Raw genomic sequence first — 25,607 nt, 5'->3', positions numbered from 1 at the left:
GATTCTTTTTTGATTTATTGTAGAGATGAGGTCTCGCTGCCCAGGCGGGTCTTGAACCCGCGGTCTCAGGCAATCCACTCACCTCAGCCTCCCAAAGGCGTGGTATTACAGGCTGAGCCACTGAGCCTGGCTTTTTTTTTTTAACTTTTAAAAAATTGAGATGGCATCTCATTATGTTGTCCAGGCTGATCTTGAACTCCAGGCTTCAAGTGATCCTTTCATATTGGCCTCTCATAGTGCTAGGACTACTAGGTCTGTCCAAAGATTATCTTTTCTGTATATTTTCTTCATTTCCCTATACATTTGTAATTCATAGTAAGAGAATTTTGATGGTTAATAATTTTTTTTTTTTTTTGAGTCGGAGTCTCACTCTGTCACCCAGACTGGAGTGCAGTGGCTGCTCCCGGCCACCACAGCCGCGACCTGCTGGGCTCTGGTGATCCTTCAGCCTCAGCCTTCCGAGCAGCCGGATTACAGGCATGCGCTACCACGCCTGGCTAATTTTTTGATTTATTATAGAGATGAGGTCTCGCTGCCCAGGCAGTTCTCCAACCCGCGGGCTCAGGCAATCCACTCACCTCAGCCTCCCAAAGGTGCAGGATTACAGGCTGAGCCACCAAGCCCGGCACCCTATGTTTATTTTTTAGGGTTGTCTATCATATGTTTCTCAAGAGTCGTCTGCAAATCCCTTGCATCAGCGTCACCAGATTAGTTTGTTCAAGTTGATTCCAAGGATACATACCAGATTTACTGATTCAAAATCTCTGGTTGTTGGGAGTCCCGGAATCTGCATTTGTTTGTTTGTTTGTTTTTGTTGTTTTTTTTTTAAGTTGGAGTCTCACTCTTTCGCCCAGACTGGAGTACAGTGGCTGCTCCCGGCCACTGCAGCCTCGACCTCCTGCGCTCCAGCGATCCTTCCGCCTCAGCCTTCTGAGTAGCCGGAATCACAGGCATGCGCTACCACGCCCGGTTGATTTTTTGATTTTATTGTAGAGATGAGGTCTCGCCTGCCCAGGCGGGTCTCGAATTTGTGAGCTCAGACAATCCACTCACCTCAGCCTCCCAAAGGCGCGGGATTACAGGCTGAGCCACTGAGCCCGGCTTCTTTTTTGTTTTTTTGAGTTGGAGTCTTGCTCTGTCGCCCAGACTGGAGTGCAGTGGCCACTCCTGGCCACTGCAGTCTCGACCTGCTGGACTCCGTCGATCCTTCCGCCTCAGCCTTCCAGGTAGCTGGAACTACAGGCACACGCTACCACACCCGGTTAATTTTTGATTTATTGTAGAGATGAGGTCTTGCTAAGTTGCCCAGGCAGGTCTCAAACCCGCGGGCTCAGGCAATCCACTCACCTTGACCACCCAATGCGCGGGATTACAGGCTGAGCCACTGAGCCCGGCCGATGGTTAACAATTTTTAAAGGTCATGGAACAATTTAATTTTTCCTGTTATTGAAACCGTTGTACATGATTCCAACTTGCACAGTAATTTTTAGTCTTGTATTATTATGCAAAATGAGGACTAGCTGTACTGTAATCTTGGTTCCCAATCTATAATTTATATCTAGCTCAGTAAGTAACTCTTTCCCTGCTTGCCATTATGTAAAACATTGACTATATATTGCAAAGCACAATACTGAACTTAGACGTTGTTATTGTTATTGAAGACTGGGTAAGAGCATGCATTGGGAGCAACCTAACTGGATTCAAATCCCAGTTTTTTTGGCTTATTATCAGAATCTTGGGCAAGTGACTCTTTGTTTTATAGTTTCTTCATTTACAAAACTGGGTTAATAGGTCCTACCTCACGGGGTTGTATTTAGAAGAATTAATGTGCCGGGCTCAGTGGCTCAGCCTGTAATCCCGCGCCTTTGGAAGGCTGAGGTGAGTGGATTGCCTGAGCCCGCGGGTTCAAGACCCACCTGGGCAGCGAGACCTCATCTCTACAATAAACCAAAAAATCAGCTGGGCATAGTAGCGCATGCCTGTAATTCCGGCTACTTGGAAGGCTGAGGTGGAAGGATCGCCGGAGCCCAGCAGGTCAAGGCTACAGTGGCTGGGAGCGGCCACTGCCCTCCAGTCTGGGCGACAGAATGAGACTCCAACTCAAAAAAAAAAAAAAAAAGAAAAAAAAGAATTAATGCCAAGTATTTTATAAGCTTTCAGATCCTCAATAAATGTTAACTAGCATGGTACTTGGCTCCACTTCTTTGACTCCATAAGCGGTTACCAAGCTCCTAATGTGCATCAGGCACTGAGGAAACAGAAATGAATGAGCCATTACTGTTCAAGCTTTCTGGGCATTCAGAGTCCTGTGAAATAATCACTCCAATTCAATGTTCAAAGAATTAAAGTAGAGCTATGTATTAGTAAGGCTGAAGTGGGAGGTAGTACAAGGTAGTCTTTAAGGGGATGGGAAACCCCACTGTAGGCTTTCTGTTTTACTTCCTGAGTGACTCAGTGAAGGAACCTCTCAGAGCCTCACTTTATCCATCTGTAAAATAGGCAAAATATCTTCCTCTTTATAAGTGGCAGGTGGAGTTTAAAACAATTCTTTTCCTTTCCCATGCCTGTGGCACAGAGCTGACAAAAAAGAAACTGCTCAACAATATCTAATATTTACTGAGCAGTTACTAAGTGCCAGGCACTGTTCAAAGTGCTTTCATGTGTGAAGTATTCTGACCCATACGAGGACTCCAAGAGAAGGTTTACTACTATTATTCATTCTTGGCAAATTTGGAAGCTGAGGGACAGAGAGGATAGTTTCCTTCTTTCTTTTTTATAAAAGATGCCAATCTTTTTAGCAAGAAGTTAAGAACGCAGGCTTTGGGGTCACACTAAACTGCGTTGGAATACTGGTTGCACCATTATACTACCTAATTGGCAAGTTCTTCCTTAGCCTTTAGTCTCCATTTCCTCACCGTAATACGGGAATAACAACATTCACCACTGGAAAATGGAAATGAAAACTGGAAATAACGTCTGGACGGTGCCTGGCACGACATAAACACTCAAATGACGGGGTATAGTGATAATTGCTTCAAAAAAGGGAGCCCCTAAGCTCTGCCAGGTCAGGCAGGGGGGACGTCCTGGAAGTCAGAACTGCACAGACAACAGCATCGGAGCTCACTGAATGTTAAATCCACCCTTAGTCGGGCAGCTGAAACTCGATCGCGGACGGTCAGACCACCCATCCGCCCTCTCGTCCCTTTCACCTTTGCCTCCCTTCTCCTCCTCCGACACAGACTCAAACCCGAAGTGCGTTTCCGTTGCTTTCTTCTCTTGGGACAAAAGCCGCACACCCAGCGGGTCCCCGGGCCAGGAGCTACGAAGTCCGGGGAGCTGGCGGCCCGGCGTTACCTGCGACCACCCACGGCCGCAGCAGCTCCAGAGAGCGCAGCTCCTGGCGGCCGCCATCTTAACAGCCGGGTGTCTAGAGCCGGAGCATTCGTCGCGTTGCGTCAGTAGACGGAAGACGGCAGCTGGCAGGGGACAGCATTCGCTGAACGCGCCCTGAAACCTGATAAGAAGGAGTTCTGTGCGCGTAATCTCGCCCATCCGGAGGTTATTTGGTCTTTTTTTTTCTTCTTCTTCTTACTTAGTCTTTGACTACCCGAAATCCTTTCCTCTCTCTCTTCCCAAATTTAATTTGGAATTTACCAGGAGCGAGAGGACCTCAGGGGGACCCCTAAACACTTTTCATCTGCCATATTCTGCATCCTGCCAACCAGAAGTACTAACTCGACTACTGATTCGCAGAGTATCGAGTCATTCTTGGTTTCTGGTACGGAAGGGGCACACTGAGGCTTGGTGTGATTAAAAGGCCTAGATCAGTCGGGCTCGGTGGCTCAGCCTGTAATTCCGCGCTTTGGGAGGCTGAGGTGAGTTAATTCCCTGAGTCCGGGGGTTCGAGACCCGCCTGGGCAATTTGGCAAGCCCTCATCTCCACAATAAATTAAAAAATAGCCGGGCGTGGTAGCGCGCGCCTGTAGTTCCAGCTACTTGGAAGGCTGAGGCGGAAGGATCGCCGGAGCCCAGCAGGTCGAGGCTGCGGGGGCCGGGAGCGGCCACTGCACTCCAGTCTGGAGACAGAGTGAGACTCCAACTCAAAAAATAAAATAAAATAAAAGGCCTAGATCACGAGGTCAATTCCTGCAAGTTTTGTTGTGCACAAGAATCACCTGGTTTTATTTTTTTATTTATTTATTTTTTAGTTGGACTCTCCCTCTGTCGCCCAGACTGGAGTGCAGTGGCCGCTCCCGGCCATCGCAGCCTCGACCTGCTGGGCTCCGGCGATCCTTCCGCCTCAGCCTTCCGAGTAGCCAGAATTACTGACATGCGCTACCACGCCCGGCTGATTTTTTGATTTATTGTAGAGATGAGATGTCGCTGCCCAGGCAGGTCTCGAACCCACGGGCTCAGGCAATCCATTCACCTCAGCCTCCCAAAGGCGCGGGATTACAGGCTGAGCCACCGAGCCCGGCTTGGTTTGATCTTTAAAATGTAGATTCCGGGACTCCCAACAACCAGAGATTTTGAATCAGTAAATCTGGTATGTATCCTTGGAATCAATTTGAACAAAGTAATCTGGTGACGCTGATGCAAGGGATTTGCAGACCCCTCTTGAGAAACATATGCTAGACTACCCTAAAAAATAAACGTAGGGAAGACTGTTCTTTGGCCTGTGCATTTTATGAACAGATGCGGTTCATAAATGGGAACAAAAACTATGATCATCCTTTAGCAAGCCAGAACCAACCACTGCTCATACTTTGTTTCCTGAAGATATAACGCTACGTTTCTAGCTCCAACTGACATGTCACGGGTTCAGATTTTCAGTTTTTTTGTTTTTGTTTTGAGTTGGAGTCTCACTCTGTTGCCCAGACTGGAGTGCAGTGACACACTCGGGGCCACTGCAGCCTCGACCTGCTGGGCTCAGGTGATCCTTCTGCCTCAGCCTTCCAAGTAGCTAGAGCCACAGATGCGCTACCATGCCCAGCTAATTTTTTGATTTATTGTAGAGACCAGACTGGTCTTGAAGCCCTGAGCTCAGGCAATTCTCTCGCCTCGGCCTCCCAAAGTGCTGGGATTACAGGCTTGAGCCATTGTGACCAGCCAGACTTTTTTTATGGAAAGGGTAATGTAGATCATCTTGTCTAAAAGAAAGGATGAAAGTTGTTGAATTTTTCTTGGATTATTTTATGTTTCTATTTTTAATTTCCTTTTAAAATGTATGTTTCCTGTAAATATTTTAGGAGAAGAACGTGCCAATAGGAGAAAGTATTTTGAAACGAAAAACTTCTTCCTGGTTTAATACAGCTTGACAGATGGCACCTACCACTTTAGGCTTGGAAGTACTACACTGGGATTTCTCTTTATTATTTATTTGAGTTGAAGTCTCACTCTGTCGCCCAGACTGGAGTGCAGTGGCACGTTCACGGCCACCGCAGCATCAGGTGATCCTTCCGCCTCAGCCTTCCAAATAGCAGGAACTACAGGTGTGCGCCACCACGCATGGCTGATTTTTTATTTATTGTTGAGATGAGGTCTCGCCAACTTGACAGGGCTGGCCTCGAATCCATGGGTTCAGGCAATCCTCTCACTTCTGCCTCCCAAAGTGCTGGGATTATAGGCGTGAGCCACCGCGCCTGACCCTCTTTTTTATTTTAAGAATGATAGGAGCCCCGGGCTCGGTGGCTCAGCCTGTAATCCCAGTGCTTTGGGAGGCCGAGGTGAGTGGATTGCCTGAGCTCGCGGGTTCGAGACCTGCCCGGGCAACTTGGCGAGCCCTCATCTCAACAATAAATCAAAAATTAGCCTGACGTGGTAGCGCGCGCCTATAATTCCGGTTACTGGGAAGGTTGAGGCGGAAGAATCATTTCCGGAGCTCAGCAGGTCGACGCCTGGGTCGCCGTGAGTGTGCCACTGCACTCCAGCCTGGACGACGGAGTGAGACTCCATCTCAAAAAAAAAAAAAAAAAAGAATGATAGGGGCAACCCCTTTGGGTTCCCTCCCACTGTGGGAGCTTTTCTGTCCTCTCAATAAATCCTGCTTTCTAAAAAAAAATAAAAAAGAATGAAAGGGAGAAGAAATGATTAATCTATGTACTCAGATTTATCATGTCTTTGTTAAGGGGAATAAATGTTCATCAAGGAATCTTACTATCTTCCACAGCTGCTAAATAACATTTATAGGCATCCATGGTGTTGGACTGAACTCCTGCACTAGAGCCAGCAGACCAGACCAAAATGGAGTTACTCATGGTGATGTTCTGCCCAACCAAGTTTTTTTAACCAAGTTAAAAACTAAGCTGTTTAACTAAGTTATTTGCCTGAGCTTCTGAGAGAGAATAGCCAAAATCCTCAAACCAGTCAGTTTTAGCAGATATAATAAGGAAGTCTTCTCTGCTTTAACCTTTACAAGAAAGGTAACTTGAAACCACCAATCTGCTTTTTGTTGTTTCTGCTTTCATCAGCTCTTTTCTGTCTATAAAATCAGATTTTCTGCTCAGCTAATCAGAATATTCATTCTATTTTGAGGAATGAAATATTGCCTGAATTTAGAATAGAAAATAAAAACCAATGAAGTTTTTTTTTGTTTTCTTGAGTAGGAGTCTCACTCTGTCGCCCAGGTGATCCTTCTGCCCCAGCCTTCTAAGTAGCTGGAATCACAGGTGAGCCCCACCACTCCCGGATAATTTTTTGATTTATTGTAGAGTCGAGGTCTTGCCAAGTTGGTCAGGCTGGCCTTGCACCTCTGGGCTCAGGTAATCCTCTCACCTCCGCCTCCCAGAGTGCTGGGATTACAGGCGTGAGCCACACCACGCCCGGCCAATAATTTAAAAAAGAGAAATCACATACTGTGTGAGAAAGTGCTGTAAAGTGATATTAAATGTAAGGTATTGCCATTATTAACTTCATTATTCTTATTAATAATATGAGAATAAGGGCCATAACTTAATAGATATGAATACTAGAATAAAAACCATAACTCAAACTGGTCTCCAAAGGGTTGTTCCCCATGTATTCCAATGTTTGGCCACATTTTTATCAGTGTATATTATTAGTGCGTATATTATTAGTGTACCAAGACACCAAAACCTGGACTTAGCAGAAACTACAAGCATCATTATTTCAAGAACCCACTCAAAGAGAGAGAAAAAAAAAGTTTAAAAAAAAAACAAACAAGGCCGGGTGCGGTGGTTGAAGCTGTAATCCCAGCACTTTGGGAGGCCGAGGTGAGAGGATTGCCTGAGCCCGAGGGTTCAAGACCAGCCTGGGCAACTTGGCGAGACCGCATCTCTACAATTAAAAAATAAACAAACAAACAAAACTAGACCCGGATGTTCACGAAGACTACGTTTCCCAGGGTGCTTCACTCCTCCCTCGCCCGTATATATGTTCCATCCGGGTCCTTCGAAATGCTGTTTGGCGACTCGTCGCCATTCCCGGAGCAGTTCGGCCTCGGCCCAGGGGCGACTGTCGGCCGCCGTGTCGGAGACACTCGTCCCGACGCCGAGACAGCCAGCCCTCCCCCCTGCCTCGCGGCGGGAGAGCGCGTCCGGCCGGCCGGCGGGGCTCGCGCACCCTCCCTCGTCTCCCCCTTCCCCGCCGCCTCCGCCCCGCCAGGCCCGGCCCGGACTACCGAGCTCCGGCCTCCGCCGCCGCCGTCTCGGCCCCCGCCGCCGCCGGGCTTCGCAGCCCCGCCCGCCGCTTCTCCTTCCTTTTTGAGAAGCCGAGGAAGGAATCGAGGAAAGATGTCGCCTTGAAGGTCGAGAACCGCTGCCGCCGCCGACCCCCGCCGGCCCGGAACGCCATGAGCCTGGGTCCCCGCCGCGCCCGCGCCGCTCCGACCGCTGCCGCCGAGGCCCCCGTTGATGCTGCAGAGCTCCCCCAGCGCCGCCGCCACCGCCTCCGACATGGACAAGAGCAGCGGCTCCAACAGCTCCTCCGCCTCTTCGGGCTGCAGCAAAGGGCCCCCGCCGCCCCGCTCCGCCTCGGCGGGGCCCGCCGGCGATTCTAAACCCAAGAGCGGTAAGGGCGGGCCCACGGCCTCGGGCGGGGGGCAGCTGCCCCGCGGCTGGGGGAGCCCTGGCTTTCTAGTCGACTGGGCTCGCTGGGGCAGACTCCGCTTTCCTACATGGTTCCTGCCTGCCTTGTGCCGTGGCGCCTGTCATTTGCAATTAAGTTCAGGAGTGATGTAGTGTGTGGTGTACGTGGATCATTTACGTTCATGCTGAAATCAGCTCGGCGGAGCAGGTGCTGTTCGTATCCCCGTTTGGCAGCCGAGGAAAGTGAGGTTCAGAAAGGGTGAGATCTCCCTGCTGGTTATGTGCCTCGCAGCAGACCTCAAGGACCTCAGTTTGTCTGACTCATCAGTCCTCACTTGCAGAACCACTGAGTTGTTCTACCCTTTAATGTGGAATTAGCATTGGATAGTGTTCAAGTTTAAACAGGGGTGGGCGAGGGCCCAGAGGCTTTACAAACTCAGATCCCATGACTAAGTAACCTGACCCCAGATCCATTTTTTCTTTACTTTTTATTTTTTGAGTTGGAGTCTTACTCTGTCGCCCAAGCTGGAGGGCAGTGGCACGCTCACGGTCACCGCACCAGCCTAGACCTGCTGGGCTCAGGCGATCCTTCCGCCTCACCCTTCCAAGTAGCTGAAACTGCAGGCGTATGCTAACGCCCGGCTTATTTTTTTGATTTGTTGTAGAGAAAGGGCTTACCAAGTTGCCCAGGCTGGTCTCAAACCCCTGAGCTCAGGCAGTTCTCTCACCTCGGCCTCCCAAAGTGCTGGGATTCCAGGCTTGAGCCACTGCGACCGGCTAGATCCATTTTCCTATGGAAGAGGAACCCATCCTTGAGTGACTCTTCAATGTGGTGTAGTGGTTAAGAGCAGACTATGGATTTGATCTTTTTGGGTCCCACAGTTTGCTAGACCTTGAATGAGTGTCCCAAGTTTTCTTACCTGTAAAGGTGAAGGTAATAGAATTAAATATACTTGGAAAAAATGAAACAAACAAAAAAACCCAAGCACGTGAACTAAGGACTTAGAAGAGTATCTGACACCTATTCACCCAATACACATAATGCCTATTTTTGTGTATTAGATTATAGTATTGTCCTTTATTTTGTTTTTTTTTTATTTGTTTGTTTGTTTGTTTTTGAGTTGGAGTCTCACTCTGTCACCCAGACTGGAGTGCAATGGCGTCTCTCGGCCACTGCAGCCTCGACCTGCTGGGCTCTGGCGATCCTTCCGCCTCATACTTCCGAGTAGCTGGAACTACAGGCGTCTGCTACCATGCCCGGCTAATTAGTATTGTCCTTTAACAGGGAAGATTTTGTCATTTCTGTAATCATGCCTCTCAGTATTAAATTATGACCTTAATGTGCCAAGCATGGTCCTGAGTCCAGGGGTTCAAGACCAGCGTGGGCAACTTGGTGAGAACTCATCTCTACAATAAATCAAAAAATTAGCTGGGCGTGGTGCTGTACACCTGTGGTTCCAGCTACTTGGAAGGCTGAGGCGGATCACCTGAGCCCAGCAGATTGAGGCTGCAGTGGCCGTGAGTGTGCCACTGCACTCCAGCATGGGCGACAGAATGAGACTCCAATTCCAAAAAAATAAAAAGACCATAATGATGATAACTGCCATTAATTGAGGGCTTACCATGGTTGAAGCTTTTACCTCTGTAATCTCTTGTCCAGTCACTACTAACCTGTCTAGCAAGTGCAATTGTTCATATTTAAAGAAGGAAGAAGCTGAGAGGATAAGATGTTTAGGAGTTGGAGTCTGGAGTTCAGCGTTCTCCATTTTGTTTCAAAGCCAGTGTACTCAACTCTCTGCTGTCTTTTGTATTTTGTATATTTCAGCAGTAATAGAAAGGTGTTTTCAGTGAGGGTGGGGGTGTGTGGCAGAGAGGGAAACAATTTGGAGACCCAAAATGTGGAAGTACCATTTAAAACTTTTCAAGGTTAAAAAACTGTAAGACTGACTTAAGCTGAACAACAATAAAACTTCCAAGACTGACTGACTTGTACAGAGTTCACTTGCTGGATACACCAAGCTTGTTTATTTGGTGTTTTGAGGACTTCTAGAGATTACTTATGAAATTCAGGTGGTGACCAGTTGTTGCGTAGACTCAGGCCAAGTTAGGAGATAATATGTAGACTATTTTGGGGATTTTGCACATGTGTAGCTTTATCGTAGATCTCCTTGAAGATGAGGGTAGCCAGTCCTCTTAGCCAGTGTTGCAACTTGCTTAGCGTGGTCTACATATTTCTCCAAGTAGTTGATAAGTTTACTTTTTTTTTTTTGGAGTTGGAGTCTCACTCTCACCCAGACTGGAGTGCACTGGCCGCTCCCAGGAACCGCAGCCTCGACCTGCTGTGTTCCGGTGATCCTTCCGCCTCAGCCTTCCAAGTAGCTGGAACTACAGGCATGTGCTACCATGCCCGGCTAATTTTTGATTTATTGTGGAGATGAGGTCTCGCCAAGTTGCCCAGGCGGGTCTCGAACCCGCGGGCTCAGGCAATCCACTCACCTCGGCCTCCCAAAGCATGGGATTACAGGCTGAGCCACCGAGCCCGGCTGATATGTTTACTTTTACAGTCTATTCCCAGATATGTTAAGGATTTTGTACTCCAACTTTCTGAATTCTCAACTGATTTTTCTGGGGCTCCTCTTTAAGCCACTAACATACATTCATGAGTCAGTTGAAATAAATGCCTTAAGTTTATTCCTTAGTGAGCAGTAGGTGAAAGTTTGTGACAAACAACAACACAAAAAACTTGAGGTATTTAAAGTATTTTACTCCTGTGTCCTTTGCTTTGAATGTGTTGATTAATGGAACAAACTCTGATTACCCAACAGAATGATACAGGGTTCTATTGCTTTTGGCCAAAGCAAATACTTGTCATTGTTAACATTTCAAATGGACTTGTATAGAATAACTTTTGGGGCATGGAGAAGGGAGGAGGTCTTACTCTGTCACTGAGGCTGGAAAGCATGATCATGGCTCACTGCAGCCTCAGCCTCCTGAGTAGCTGGGACTAGAGGTGCAAGCCACCATGCCCAGGTAATTTTTTTAAGTTGGAGTCTCACTCTGTTGTCCAGGTTGGAGTGCAGTGATATGCTTACGGTCACCCCAGTGTCAAACTGCTGGGTTCCAGTGATCCTTCTGCCTCAGCCTTCCAAGTAGCTGGAACTGCAGGCACATGCTACCATGCCTGGCTAATTTTTTGTTTATTGTAGAGTCGAGGTCTCACCAAGTTGCCTGGGCTGGTCTTGAACCCACGGGCTCCCAAAGTGCTGGGATTACAGGCTGAGCCACTGAGCCCGGCCCACAGCTAATTAAAAAAATTTTTTTGAAGAGACATGATCTTGCTATGTTGCCCAGACTGGGCTCAAACTCCTAGGCTCTAGCACCTTGATGTCCCAAAGTGCTGGGATTATAGATGTGAGCCACTGTGGCCCACCTAGAGTAACTTAATTGTTGAATTAATCTGACTATGTTGTTGTTGTTATTATTATTATTATTATTATTATTATTATTATTTGAGTCAGAGTCTCACTCTGTTGCCCAGGCTATAGTGCAGTGGCATACTCATGGCCACCGCAGCCTTGACCTGCTGGGCTCAGGCAATCGTTCCACCTCATCCTTCCAAGTAGCTGCAACTACAGGTGCATGCCACCACACTCGGCTAATTTTTCTTGATTTATTGTAGAGATGAGGGCTTGTCAAGTTGCCCAGGCCGGTCTTGAACCCATGGGCTCAGGCAATCCTCTCACCTCAGCCTCCCGGAGCTCTGGGATTATAGACATGAGCCACCACACCCAGCCAGTCTGACTGTTTAAAAGCAGTTTCTCAGTGTGGGTTTTTTCTTTCTTTCTGAGTCAGTGTCTCACTGTTGCCCAGGCTAGAGTGCAGTAGCATGCTCATGGCCACTGCAGTCTCAACCTGCTGGCCTCAGGTCATCCTTCCACCTCAGCCTTTCAAGTAGCTGGGACTCTAGGTGCATGCTACCATGCCCGGTTAATTTTTTGATTTATTGCAGAGACAAGGTCTTGCCTCATTGCCCAAGTGGTCTCTAACCCCTGGGCTCAGGTAGTTCTCCTGCCTTTGCCTCCCAAGGTGTGGGATTACGGGCGTGAGCCACTGCACCCAGCCTGTTTTTTTTGTTTGTTTTTTTTCAGTTGGAGTCTCACTCAGTCACCCAGACTGGAGTGCAGTGGCCGCTTCCGGCCACCGCAGCCTCGCCTGCTGGGCTCCAGCGATCCTTCCGCCTCAGCCTTCCGAGTAGCCGGAATTACAGGCGTGCGCTACCACGCCCGGCTGATTTTTTGATTTATTGTAGAGATGAGGTCTCGCTGCCCAGGCGGGTCTCGAACCCGTGGGCTCAGGCAGTCCACTCACCTCAGCCTCCCAAAGGCACGGGATTACAGGCTGAGCCACCGAGCCCGGCTCTTCTGCAGTATTTTAAATGCAGACTCAACATTTGATATACTTGATTCTCCTGGAAATTGTTGAAAGGACCTTTTGGATTTCAGAGTACTGAATTGAAGGAAGAATAGGAAGGGTGAGGTGAAAAGACAGCTTTCTTTTGTCAAAGTAAAAAGAGCAAGTGTTTTTCAATATTTAAGTCCCTTTTTCTCTCTCTCTTAACTCCAGAAAAAAATCCTTTGGTTTCTATTCTCTAAACTGTCATAAGTGATCATTTGTTTCCTAGCTATGTGATTACTATTCTTGAGTTTTTGTTCTTGTTGCTGGCTTAAATTTGTCCATTTGTACACAGGGAGTAGGTAAATTTGGCTACCAGGATTTTCTTGATCTTTCTGGCCAGAGTAGCATACCACAGTTTCTTTGCCATAGCTAATTGCTTCAGACATTTACATAACATTCCTTTTCTTGATTATGTTCCTACAGCTTCATTCTAGTAGGGCTAAGATACAGTTCTGAGAACAGTCAACAGTGAATATCTCATGAAGATAGCCCAGAGGAGAGAGGTGGGTTAGGAAGTGGGGAAAGTCACTTAGAAGGAGCAAAGAAAGTAAAGAGTCAAGAGAGAGAGTATGCAGTTTATGGGAAAACAATGGACCCTGACCAGGAACCAGGCTCTTGCCCCATCCTTCTGGGCGGATCTTACTACCGTGGAGGTTAAGGGAAGGTCAGGTATTATGAAGCAGTTATTTTGAGGTTGGTGGTATGAAGCACTGCCCTGACACTCTTCCTGTTATTCCAGTACCAGAAGCCAGGTTACTAGTGGCAAACTGCCTTGAAGGATGCCTCTGAGTTGTAAATGGACCTGGAGGTTTTAATGGCTTTAAAAATTGAGGTGATTTGAAGCTTTCTGTAAAACCACTTAGAGAGCTTTTAAGAATTTCAGTGCCTGTTGGCTGGAGTCCTTGGTTTTTATGGTTTTGTTGGAAGTCTAGTGGGTGTTCTTGACAGGAATGATTTGGATTTATAAATAATGGGCTTTCAAATCACAGCAACTGTGTGCCAGTCACTATGGTAAGAATTTTACAGAAGTTTTCTTTCTTAATCCTCCTGATTTTATGAGGAGGATGGTGGAGTATTAGTCCTATTTTACAGGCAAGAAAACCAAGACTTGAAAGTGTTAGAGTGATTTGGCCAAGCAAATTTTTATGAAGTCCTAGGTGGTACTTATAAATACATTTTGTATGATAAACTAACTTAGCAAGCAGGTAACTTACTGGCACGTGCATCATTCCTGCTACCACTTCTCTCTTCCTTTCATTCAGAATTACTAATTTCAGCTGGATTCAATTTGTTGTCAGTTGATTCTGTAGTAAGGCCATATGTTGCCCCTCTGGAGGTGCTTGGCAACCACTCTGGATGATGGGTAAGCAACTTGCTTGTGATTACAGCATGAATCAGCAGCAGAAACTTCCTGGCTGGTATTCTGACTGCTGGGCTTTGCCACCTGTCAGGACTAGAGCTAGAAATATTGATGCCAAATAATTTAACTGTGAAAAACTTGTGGCTCTTAATTTGGTTGTGGGGGGACGAAACGGAGATATACTTACTTACTGTTACTTGGTAGAGACGTTTCCATTAGGGAAATATGGAACAATTGAGACACTAGGTTAAGTTTTTAGGTCTCCTTTTTGTTGACTCTGGGATCCTGAGTTCTGGATTTGAGCCATTTAACAATGGTCTTGTCTATTTTGGAATGTGTCTTGACAGTAGTTCTTGGCACTCTGAGCTCTGGCTGGGTGTCAGAATCTCCTGAGGACTTTTTTTTTTTTAAATAGGGATATGTGGGGCCCTTTCCTAGCAACTCTTTCTGATTCTTTAAATCTGGATTGAGTCCTTGTGTACTGGACGTCCATATATTTTTTTTTAAATATGGAGTGCGTCACAAATTTGTGTATCATTCTTATGTAGGAGCCATGCTAATTTTCTCTGTATCATTCCAGTTTTAGTATACGTGCTGCTGAAGAGAGCACATGGGCATTCATAATTTTTAAAGTCTATGCAAATGATTCTGGTGCACAACCACCAGTATGAAATTTGAAGCTTTCCCATAGAATATACTTCTCCCAGAAACTTTCTGTCAGTTTTCCAAAATCTAGAGTGGATCATCTCATTGCTCTCATCAGAGAAAGGAGGATAGATTCTACTCCCGAGTTATTCGCTTGTCTGTCCTGGCAAGTTGCCCGCAAAATATCTCGAAAATAGTACTCTGAATTTTATCTCTGGGTCCCAGACTTGACAGTACCTTCAGTCTTATAGCTGCCTGTTGCCTGGGTCTAGCGATAAGAGCCAGTCTCTCACTTGAGGTGTCTAACTTCATACTCTTAAGTAAGTGGAATATAAGAGGAGGGACTTGATTTTAGCAACTAAAATCATGAATCATGTGATCAGTTGTTGTAATCTGCTTTAGAAATCAGTATTTCACTGTCCACTAGAGATCAGTTCTGTAAGCATTATGAAACTGTTTCCTTGCCAGTGTGGTAATAAGTGAAGAGATGGAAACAAACCTCTTGCTGAGTGCCCAGTATACCTTCTTAAGCCCTTGCAGTGTAGAATCTATGCAAACTGTAAAGTGCCTGTCTTGAAAGCAAGTTAGGGTCCTAAGGTCATCTGAGAAATGTGTTAAGGTTTGGGAATGTTTTGGTTTTTTTTTTGAGTTGGAGTCTCACTCTGTCGCCCAGACTGGAGTGCAGTGGCACGCTCCCCGCCACCGCAGTCTCGACCTGCTGGGCTCCAGTGATCCTTCCGCCTCAGCCTTTCAAGTAGCTGGAACTATGGGTGCCTGCTACCACACCCAGCTAATTTTTTTGATTTATTGTAGAGATGAGGGCTCGCCAAGTTGCTCAGGTGGGTCTCGAATCCACGGACTCAGGCAATCCACTCACCTCAGCCTCCCAAGGCGCGGGATTACAGGCTGAGCCACTGAGCCCGGCTAAGGGAATGTATTTTTTTTTTTTAATATGCTGTTCTCATAAGGCCTTATTATTGTGAGGTGCTGTGAATGGAATTAAGGAAAGCAAAGCAGGAAGATGTAGCTGAGACTGTTTTACATTGGTAAAGAATTAGTTGGGGTTCTGTATTCCCTGAATTTTCCATTTATTGGAACCTTATTTTAAACTAATTACATGGATTGAGGGCAAGGCAACATGTAGATAATCTGAAACTTTCTAATTGTTACCACTGGTGCCATGCTTGACACTAACTGTTGCTAACTGTAGTAGTAGGTAAAAGTCTGGTTTTTAAATATTAACTTCAGATTAAACTCTGGTCATTGTCCTAACTGGGATTTAAGGGTAAGTGATAGGAGTGAATATAACCTGGCTGTGTTTTTGTGACTGTTTTGTGTACACTGCTGCCATCTTACATGATTGTTAGCTTGTAAACTCCCAGATTGTACTTGGTCAGGTTTGGAGAGGAATACATCTCTCTCATTCTCAATCCCATAAGGTTGATAAACTGTGAATGTAAGGTGGTTGCTTTCAAAATTTGAACTCTGATTTATTAACTCACATTTCCTTTTCTCTGAAGCATTGCTTCACCTTGGTTCATTTAGTTTGCTGTAAAAAAGAGCTGATGATCTTATTTGTTTAGAAGTAATTTCTTTTAAGTATCTAGAGTTTTAAATATTACTTGGAATAAGTCTATAGATCAGTAATTTTTTATACATAAGTCAGGATCTTACAGAGTGAGGCCTGAACACAGGAGTCCCTTAAAAGCTCATCTGGGTGATTTCTGTGAACTGACAGTATTGAGAGTCTTTGTGGTAGGTTAAAAGTTAACAACTTCACAGGCCGAGGTTGGTGGCTCAGCCTGTAATCCCAGCACTTTGGGAGGCGGAGACAGTGGATTACCTGAGCCTGCAGGTTTGAGACTAGCCCAGGCAATAGTAGACTTTGTCTCTACAATTAAAAAAAAAAAATTAACAGCTTCATATCTCAAAAGTAACTGTCATGAACCACGTGGTATTTCCTTTCCAGACATGTTAGTATTAATTAAATATTTTGACATAAACAAGATTAAGCTATTTTTTTGTGGAGGGGGAATCCAACTTTGTTTCTGGGGCTCATGCTGGAATCTCTTTTTTTTTTTTTTGAGTTGGAGTCTCACTTGGTCACTCAGACTCTGGAGTGCAGTGGCTGCTCCCGGCCACCGCAGCCTCGACCTGCTGGGCTCCAGCGATCCTTCCGCCTCACCCTTCCAGGTAGCTGGAACTACAGGTGTGCGCTACCACGCCCGGCTAATTTTTTTTATTTATTGTAGAGATGAGGTTTCACCAAGTTGCCCAGGCGGGTCTCAAACCCGCGGACTCAGGCAGTTAACTCACCTCAGCCTCCCAAAGCGTGGGATTACAGGCTGAGCCACTGAGCCTGGCCTGGAATCTCTTAACTTTGTAAATCATCATCACCATCCCCCTATGTTTGAGGGTTAGCTTAATGAATTTCTTTATTAAAAGTCTCTCAAGTTTCATTCTAAGTTTTTTTTATTTTATTTTATTTTGTGGTGTGGTGTTTATGTGATGTGATGTTTATGTGATGCTTTGTTATATTGGAATCTCACTGCCCAGGCTGGGATGCAGTGTCATACTCACGACCACCGCAGCCTCGACTTGCTGGGCTCAGGCGATCCTTCCGCCTCAGTCTTCCAAGTAGCCGGAACTATAGGCACCATGCCTGACTAATTTTTTTCATTTTTATTGTAGAGATGAGATCTCGCCAAGTTGCCCAGGCTGGTCTTGAACCCGTGGGCTCAGGCAACCTCTCAACTCAGCCTCCCAAAGTGCTGGAATTATAGGGTGAGCTACCACGCCCAGCTATTTATTTTATTTTATTTTATTTTTTTGTCATTCAGGCTGGAGTGCAGTGGCATGGTCACAGCCACCCCAGTGTCGACCTGCTGGGCCCAGGTAATCCTTGCATCCCAGCCTTCCAAGTAACCAGAACTACAGGTGCTCGCTACCACGCCTGGCTAACTTTTTTATATATTGTAGAGATTAGGTCTCACTAAGTTGCCCAATCTGATCTCGAACCCCTGGGCTCAGGCAGTCCTCTGGCCTCAGCCTCCCAAAGTGCTAGGATTACAGGCTTGAACTACCATGCCTGGCCCTAAGTTTTTTTAAAATTTAAAGCCATTAAATTTGTATGTAGTTTGACTTGGTAAGACTTCCATATTGCAATAGAACAACATTGAGTGAGAGCAAAGACACAAGAAAGATAAATGATTCTGTTTTTTGTTTGTTTTGTTGTGGTTTTTTTTTTTTTTTTTTGGCCAAAGACTATTTGGGGACCCTCTTTTATTTTTAGTTATTTGGTTGTATATAACTGTCAGGTCTTATTTTGCTCTTTTTCTTTTTTTTTAAGCTGATAAACTTTGGCTTGTATTGAGTGTGTATGGATGGGATTTTTTGTTCAATTTGGTACAAAAGAAAAAAAGTCCATGCAGTTCAGCTACCAGTAGAAAAAAAATGAGGCGATGAATACAAGCAGGCTCTTTACACAAAATGCAAATGGTCACAGGCTGAAAAAGTATTTGTTACTAGTTATCAGAGAAATTCAAATTTAAAATGAGAGATCATTTTGACTTTTCAGTTGAATAATGTTTGTTCAGATAAGTATTAGCAAGATTGTAGTGAACTAGACATTCTCCTTTAGGGTACTGTTAAACTATAAATAAATTGGTGTAACAGCTCTAGAAAGCAACCTGAGAATGTATAAAAGTCTTTAGTGGCCATATTTGCTATACTGCTTTAAGGACTTGACATAACCAAGAGGCTTCCAACACTGTTATATTAAACTAGCAAAAAATTAGAAGCCATCTAATTATAAAACAATAGGGGAGTCGGGCTCGGTGGCTCAGCCTGTAATCCCGCGCCTTTGGGAGGCTGAGGTGAGTGGATTGCCTGAGCCCGCGGGGTCGAGACCCGCCTGGGCAGTGAGACCTCATCTCTACAATAAATCAAAAAATCAGTTGGGCGTGGCAGCGCATGCCTGTAATTCCGGCTACTTGGAAGGCTGAGGCGAAAGGATCGCCAGAGCCCAGCAGGTCGAGGCTGCGGTGGCCGGGAGCGGCCACTGCACTCCAGTCTGGGCGATCGAGTGAGACTCCGACTCAAAAAAAAAAAAGAAAAGAAAAGAAAATAAATAAATAAATCTAAAAAAAAAAACAATAGGGGATTGGTTATGTTATGCTGTAAGTGTATGGTGGACAACAATGCAACCATTAATCATGCTTTTGAAGACTAGGGGTGCCTGAAAATGGCCGTGGAGTAATAAGTAGAAGACAGTATATCTTGTATGCCTGTCATTTTGTATAAGTTATGTGACAAGTATATAAAATAGAGATGAAAAAGAAAACAATGGTCCGGCATGGTAGCTCAAGTCTATAATTCCAGCTCTTTGGGAGGCCGAGGTGAGAGGATTGACTGATCCCGCGGGTTTGAGACCAACCTGGGTAACATAGTGAGACTTCATCTCTACAATAAATTAAAAAAAAAAATTAGCTGGATGTGGTAGTGCGTGGTTGTAGTTCCGGCTACTTGGAAGGCTGAGGTGGAAGGACTGCCTGAGCCTAACGGGTCGAGGCTGCGGTGGCCGGGAGTGTGCCACTGCACTCTAATCTGGGCAACAGAGTGAGACTCCAACTCAAAAAAAAAAAAGAAAGGAAAACACTGTTAATAGGTTGGTGTTCTGTTGGACTTGGGTATTGACAACTTATAATTATTTTATATTTTCAGAATTAAACCTTCTTATAATTGAGGAAAAAAGTAGAAAACATTTTTTAAAAGGATATAACTCAAGCTGATCTGATCCACTTTAGAACTCAACTTCTTTTGTTCAATTTAACAGCTTCTCAGTTTGGCCTGTAGAACATATGTAAACACTGTTTTGCTTTTGTGCCTCTTGACTAAATCTGCTAAGGCCTAGGTTCAATCCCTTGCAGTATAGAATCTGGCTATGCTCTAGTAATTTAAAGGAGAATAATGTTTTCTGTCCTGCTTCAGATAAAATACTTTTCCCAAATACAAAATTGCACCGGGTGTGGTGGCACATGCCTGTAATCCCAGTACTTTGAGAGGTCAAGGCAGGAGGATTGCTTAAGCCCAGAAGTTCAAGACCAGCCTGGGCAATGGAGCGAGACCACATCTCTACAAAAACAAAAACTTAGTCTTGTATGGAGGTGCATGCCTATAGTCCAGTTACTCAGGAGACTGAGACAGGAGGAGCTCTTGAGCCCAGGGGTTTGAGGCTGCAGTGAGCTATGATCACACCACTGTACTTTAGCCTGGACTCTCTTAAAAAAAAAAAAATTCATATCACCTATTATAGAGTGGCTTTTCCCTTTCCTGTAACTTTATCTCAATGAACTTTTACAAGAGCAGTGGTTAAGCTCTAAAAAAAAAAAAAAGAGACATTGTGAACTGAGAATCTGTAGTTTGAGCAATACAATGTTTGTCCTGAAGGAGGGGACCTCTTAGACTTTATCATTGCAAGAAAAATTCTAACCACACTATATGTTGTCTTGCTTAAAGAACTAGTTAGTGCTCTGGTCCAAGCCCAGATTTCTTGCAGGTGATGGAAAGGCCCTGTACCCTTGTTTAAACACAATTTTGCTGTGAGGTGGAGTGGAGAGCATTTGGCCAAGTATATGTATTACAACTTCTTATTTTTTGGTGTGTTTCTTGCTTTCAGATGGAAAGAACTCGAGTGGATCCAAGCGTTATAATCGCAAACGTGAACCTTCCTACCCCAAAAATGAAAGTTTTAGCAACCAGTCCCGTCGCTCCAGTTCACAGAAAAGCAAAACTTTTAACAAGATGCCTCCTCAAAGGGGCGGTGGCGGCAGCAGCAGCAAACTCTTTAGCTCTTCTTTTAATGGTGGAAGACGAGATGAGGTATGGAATTTGAAGAATGTCCTTTCTAGAACATAAGTGTGCGATGTGATTTCTATTCCCGTACCCTCGTATTCTCTCTCCCCCATTTAACAGTAACTGAGGAGGGGAACACGAGATTTAAGAATAGATAACCAAAGTAGTCTTGAGTAGTCGAGGATTAACTAGGCTTGAAATTTTGCCTCCTTTCTTCCCCTGTTTGTTATGAAAATTTTCTTGGGGAAAGAAAACATCATAATCATGGGTTGTGAGAAAGTATGGAAAATTTGAAGTACCTTTATTTGCACAATCCTTATCATTCTTGCATTGCAGGTAACTTTTGGAATATTAGGTAATAAAATGACATTTGCCCTATAGTATCTAGCAAAAAGTAAAACACATCCTTAGTCTCAAATATTCTACTTTTAGGAGTTTCTTAGATACACTTCTGTAAGTGCGTAAAGACATATGTGTGAGGTTATTCACTACTGTGTTGTTGTAGTTGCTAAATGCTTATCAACATGACACTAGTGAAATAAGTTGTCCTACTGTTTGACTATTCCATACTATGTAGCCATTAAAGAATAAGACAGATTTAATGGGTATACTCACGGAAGAATTCTTATCATTTGCCAAAAATTTGCTCCTTGCCTACTATACACCAAATACCATTTAGTAGTTTAGAATACATATATCATTGAACAGAACGTCTTTGTCCTTCAGTAACTTATATTTTAGTTCAGAGGGACAGCAAACCAGTATATAATAAATCTGATGGTAAGTGCTTATTAAATTAAAAAATGTAGACTGAGGGAGGAGGTAAAGGGATCGAGAATAACAAGGAGTACAGTTTTAGAAGATGGCTAAGGATAAGCTCTGAGGAGGTGGATTTTGAGAGACACCTGGATATGAAGAAGGGTAGCACACTATATGATTTTGAGGAGGAGTAACTTAACCAGAGGGAACAGCAGTTGCAAGGCCTGGGGGTGGTATAGTTTTTGGTAGTTTTGGTGTAAAGCAAGTAGGTTATTATGGGTGGAGGAGAGGTAGGAAATGAACTGAAAAACTGGGAAAGAAGGATCAGATCATGTGGGGCTATGAAAGACTTTGACTTTTGTTCAGAGAAATGGGAAACCATTGAGAGGTTTAAGAAAAGTAAGGTAATCTGATTTACAGTTTTGAAGGGGAGTGTGGGAGCGGGGAGACTAGTTAGGAGACCATGAAGATATTCTTGGCAGGAGTGGTGAGAGGCAGTCAGATTTGGGGTAGTAAAGGTAGAGCCAACAAGACTTTTTGATTTGTTGGATGTGTGGGGTTTGAGCAGAAAAAAAGATAAGTACTGTTTTGGGCATAAGCCTGATTCAAGTACCTTTAGCTGGAATAGGGAAGATTCGAGACATGTACAAGGTTTTTTGGGGGAAGGGGATGGGATTGAGATAAATAACTTTATTTAGAAATGTTAGATTTGCATTGAAATGCCTGTTACATATCTAAGTAGAGGTAGGCAGTTAATTATGAATCTGGGATAAAGAGGATACCCAGGGTAGAGAGCTGTCAGCATACAGTTAGTGTTTAAAGCTGTGGAACTAAGTGAGATAGATTATTAAGGAGTGAGTGTTGCAAGAATAAGCAAGAACAGATTAGGTCCAAGAATTGAGCCCTCCTGAGTCAGGATAAGGAACCAGCAAAAGAGATAGCAGGAATGGTTAATGAGGGAAAGAAGAGAGCTGAAAGCCATTGGAGAAGGTGATCAGTTTTTTCAGGTGCTGATGATAGGCTGAGTGAGAATAGCACTGAAAATTGACCATTAGATTTGAAAATGTGAAGGTAGGTGGTTGACCATGAGTTGCTTTGGTGGAGTGGTAAGAACAAACAGTAACTAAAGACAGTACTTTCTAGTGGCTTTGCTCTAAAGGGGAGCCAAGATGTGAGGCAATATCTTGAGGGAATTTTGAGGTTAAGAAGGATTTTATTTTTTTTTTTTGAGTTGGTGTCTCACTCTGTTGCCCAGACTGGAGTGCGGTGGCCGCTCCCGGCCATCGCAGCCTCGACCTGCTGGGGTCCGGCGATCCTTCCGCCTCAGCATTCCAAGTAGCTGGAACTATAGGTGTGCGCTACCATGCCTGGCTAATTTTTTATTTATTTTTATTTATTTATTTTTTTTAAGTTTGAGTCTCACTCTGTTGCCCAGACTGGAATGCAGTGGCCGCTATGGTCACCGCAGCCTCGACCTGCTGGGCTCCGGTGATTCTTCCGCCTCAGCCTTCCAAGTAGCTGGAACTACAGGTGTGCGCTACCATGCCTGGCTAATTTTTTGATTTATTGTGGAGATGAGGTCTCACCAAGTTGCCCATGCGGGTCTCGAACAATCCACTCATCTTACCCTCCCAAAGTGCAAGATTACAGGCTGAGCCACCAAGCCGGCTAAGAAGGATTTTAAGATTAGGGAAATTATAGCATGTCTCTGCTAATGGGATGATTCTAGTGAGATAGAAAGTGATGCAGGGGAAAGGGGGAGAATTACTGAGCAGTGACCTTGAGTTCTTGAGATCTAGTGCAGAAGTGGAGAAATTGGCTTAGGAGCTTTGCTTGAGTTCATCCTTAGTAACAAGAGGAAGACCATATGGTGGAGGTGGTAGATGGTTGGAGATCTTTTTTGATTGTTTTAATTTCTCTGTGAAATATGTAGGGTGAGCCAAGAGGAGGTTTGGGAATCTGAGGAATAAAGTTGTCTGGAAGAGCAGGAAATGAATGTATTGCAGAAGAATAATGGTATTGCAATGCTCTACACCAGGCACTATGAAGGCTTGCTGTAGTGAGACTGGTTGGTGTTAGTCATGTTTATCTGCTCTGAGGCTGGTGTGGAATAGGCAAAGTTAAATTGATCAGGGAAAGATTTTGCCAGGTGAATACAGCAGACAAATAAGAGGGTGATGAACCACAAGGATCTAAGCCAAATATGGAAAGGCTGTAAGCCAAATTTGGGGGCTGGGTTATAGGTTTTGAGATCCTAGTGGAGGTGAAGAGTTGTTGGAATCAGGACTAAACCTGGGAAAGGAGTGAATTCTTGGATGGATAGTAGAATACTCAAAGTTAAAGTGATGGCAAGGTGTGGTTGTTACCAGCATGGTCTAGATTATAGAGCACTGCTGTCTAATAAGAAAAGCCCCTGTGGGTTCGAGATCAGCCCGGGCAACTTGGTGAGACCTCATCTCTACAATAAATTTTAAAAATTAGTTGGGTGTGGTAGTGTGCACCTGTAGTTCTGGCTACTTGGAAGGCTGAGGCGGAGGGATTGCTGGAGTCCAGTAGGTCGCTGCTGGGGTGGCTCTGAGTCTGCCACTGCACCTCCAACCTGGGCAACAGAGTGAGACTCCAACTCAAAAAAAAAAAAAAGTCACATGTAATTTCAAGTTTTCTAGTAACCGCATTAGAAAAGTTAAAAAGGGTTGGATGTGGTGGCTCATGACTGCAATCCCAGTACTTGAGGGGGCTGGGACTGGAGGATCACTTGAGGCCAGGAGTTCGAGACCAGCCTGGGCAACATCGCACAATTTTACCTCAAAAAATAATAATAATAGTAAAAGAATATATATATTATCTGGATGTGGTGTGCACTTGTGGCTACTTGGGGGGCTGAGGCAGGAGGATCGTTTGAGCCCAGAAGAGGAGTTCAAGGGTGTAGTGAGCTGTGATATTGCCAGCGTGGGAAGCAGGGCAAGACCCTGTCTCTTAAGAAATAATAAAAAGGAATAAGTGAAGTTAATGTATGTAATCCCATATGTCTGAAATGTAATTTTTTCTTGTGGTACAGGTCACGTTTCAAGTGCTTAGTAGCCACATCTAGGTAGTGGCTACTGTATTGGGCAGTATAGATCTAGGAGCTACCCTATTAGAGTGGTGGCTTAGATGCCAGTGCAGGCAAGCTAATGAACGCAAGGAACTGAAAGGGTATTGGGAGGAGAGTCAGGAATTACAGTAAGTGGTGCAGAAAGTGACATTGGGCCAGGTTGGACAAAGTGAAGATTGAAGGCTGGGGATGTGAAGGATTTTGTTGGTTTAGCACAGTTCTTAGATCTAAGTTTGGGGTATAGAGGGTGGAAGACTTTCTGATTAGGGAAGATCAGAGCTGTATAGAGATGAGAGATAAAAGATGATCTGGAAGTCTTGGGCTTCCTGTGGTGACTTACATAAACAGAATGCAGAGTTATCCCCAAGATCTGTTCTTAATATAAAAAAGGAAGTTGTTTAACTGTATGGTATGCCACCAGTTGTATTTATTTTTTATTTTTGGAGACATGGGGTGGTGGTGGGTTGCGACATTGCCAGGATGAAATTCAGTGACTGTTCATTTTTGTGATCATTGAGTACTAAAACCTCACATTCTTAGACTCACGAGTCCTCTTTAGATTCTTTACCAGGTATGTGCAAGTGCTGCTTGTTATAGATCTCCAAATGTGACTAAGCAGCAAAGCCTTAAATTTGCATTTCCAGCTGGGTGCAGTGGCTCACGCTGGTATCCCAGCAGTTTGGGAGGTGGAGGCAAGAGGATTACCAGTTCCCAGGAGTTTGAGACCAGCCTGGGCAACTTGGTGAGACCTCATCTCTATGTTAAATTAAAAACTTAGTCTGGCATGGTGGCACATGCCTTTAGCCCCAGCTACTTGAAAGGCTGAGGTGGAAGGATTGCCTGAGCCCAGCAGGTCAGGGCTGTGATGAACTGTGAACAAGCATGCCACTGTTCTCCACCTTGGTGATTGTGTTTTCTTTGACCCAGTACTTTCTCTTACACATTTAAAAGAAATAATTATAGGCCGGGCTCAGTGGCTCAGCCTGTAATCCCGCGCCTTTGGGAGACTGAGGGGAGTGGATTGCCTGAGCCCGCGGGTTCGAGACCCGCCTGGGCAACTTGACGAGACCTCATCTCTACAACAAATCAAAAATTAGCTGGGTGTGGTAACGTGTGCCTGTAGTTCCAGCTACTTGGAAGGCTGAGGTGGAAGGATCGCTGGAGCCCAGCAAGTCGAGGATGCGGTGGCCGGGAGCGACCATTGCACTCCAGTCTGGGTGACAGTGTGAGACTCCAACTAAAAATAAATAAATAAATAAATAAATAAAAATAAAAATAAAAGAAATAATTATAGATGCACAAAGATCTATCCAGAAATATATTTGTCACAGCACTATTTTGTTACAGTGGAAGAGCTTTGAACAATCTGCCATATAAAAAGGCATTAAGCCGGGCT

The 25,607-nt window shown here is 44.9% G+C and overlaps 2 protein-coding genes across 4 annotated transcripts in view; one reads left to right on the top strand and one right to left on the bottom strand.

Moving 5' to 3' along the window:
• Window positions 1–3,446, bottom strand: part of COQ5 (coenzyme Q5, methyltransferase) — a 33,330-nt gene extending 29,884 nt beyond the window's left edge. For both annotated transcript variants that reach the window (XM_008073560.2, XM_008073561.2), the window contains exon 1: window positions 3,210–3,446. In XM_008073560.2, coding sequence (XP_008071751.1) covers window positions 3,210–3,411 — 202 coding nt within the window. In that variant the 5' untranslated portion in view covers window positions 3,412–3,446. The remainder of the gene's footprint in view (window positions 1–3,209) is intronic.
• Window positions 3,447–7,383: 3,937 nt separating this feature from the next.
• The window catches only part of RNF10 (ring finger protein 10), a 42,581-nt gene continuing 24,357 nt past the window's right edge, over window positions 7,384–25,607 (top strand). The window contains exons 1-3 of one of the 2 annotated variants that reach the window (XM_021706703.1): window positions 7,418–7,820; window positions 7,862–8,028; window positions 20,183–20,385. In XM_021706703.1, coding sequence (XP_021562378.1) covers window positions 7,872–8,028; window positions 20,183–20,385 — 360 coding nt within the window. In that variant the 5' untranslated portion in view covers window positions 7,418–7,820; window positions 7,862–7,871. Of the gene's footprint in view, window positions 8,029–20,182; window positions 20,386–25,607 lie in introns of both variants that reach the window. The other variant, XM_021706704.1, reaches the window with a different exon arrangement.

Source organism: Carlito syrichta, unplaced genomic scaffold (genome assembly GCF_000164805.1).
Source record: "Carlito syrichta isolate Samal-C Ts95f unplaced genomic scaffold, Tarsius_syrichta-2.0.1 Scaffold315943, whole genome shotgun sequence".
NCBI lineage: Eukaryota > Metazoa > Chordata > Mammalia > Primates > Tarsiidae > Carlito > Carlito syrichta.
The sequence above is the reverse complement of the archived record's forward strand: the minus strand, read 5'-3'. Positions and strand labels throughout refer to the sequence as shown.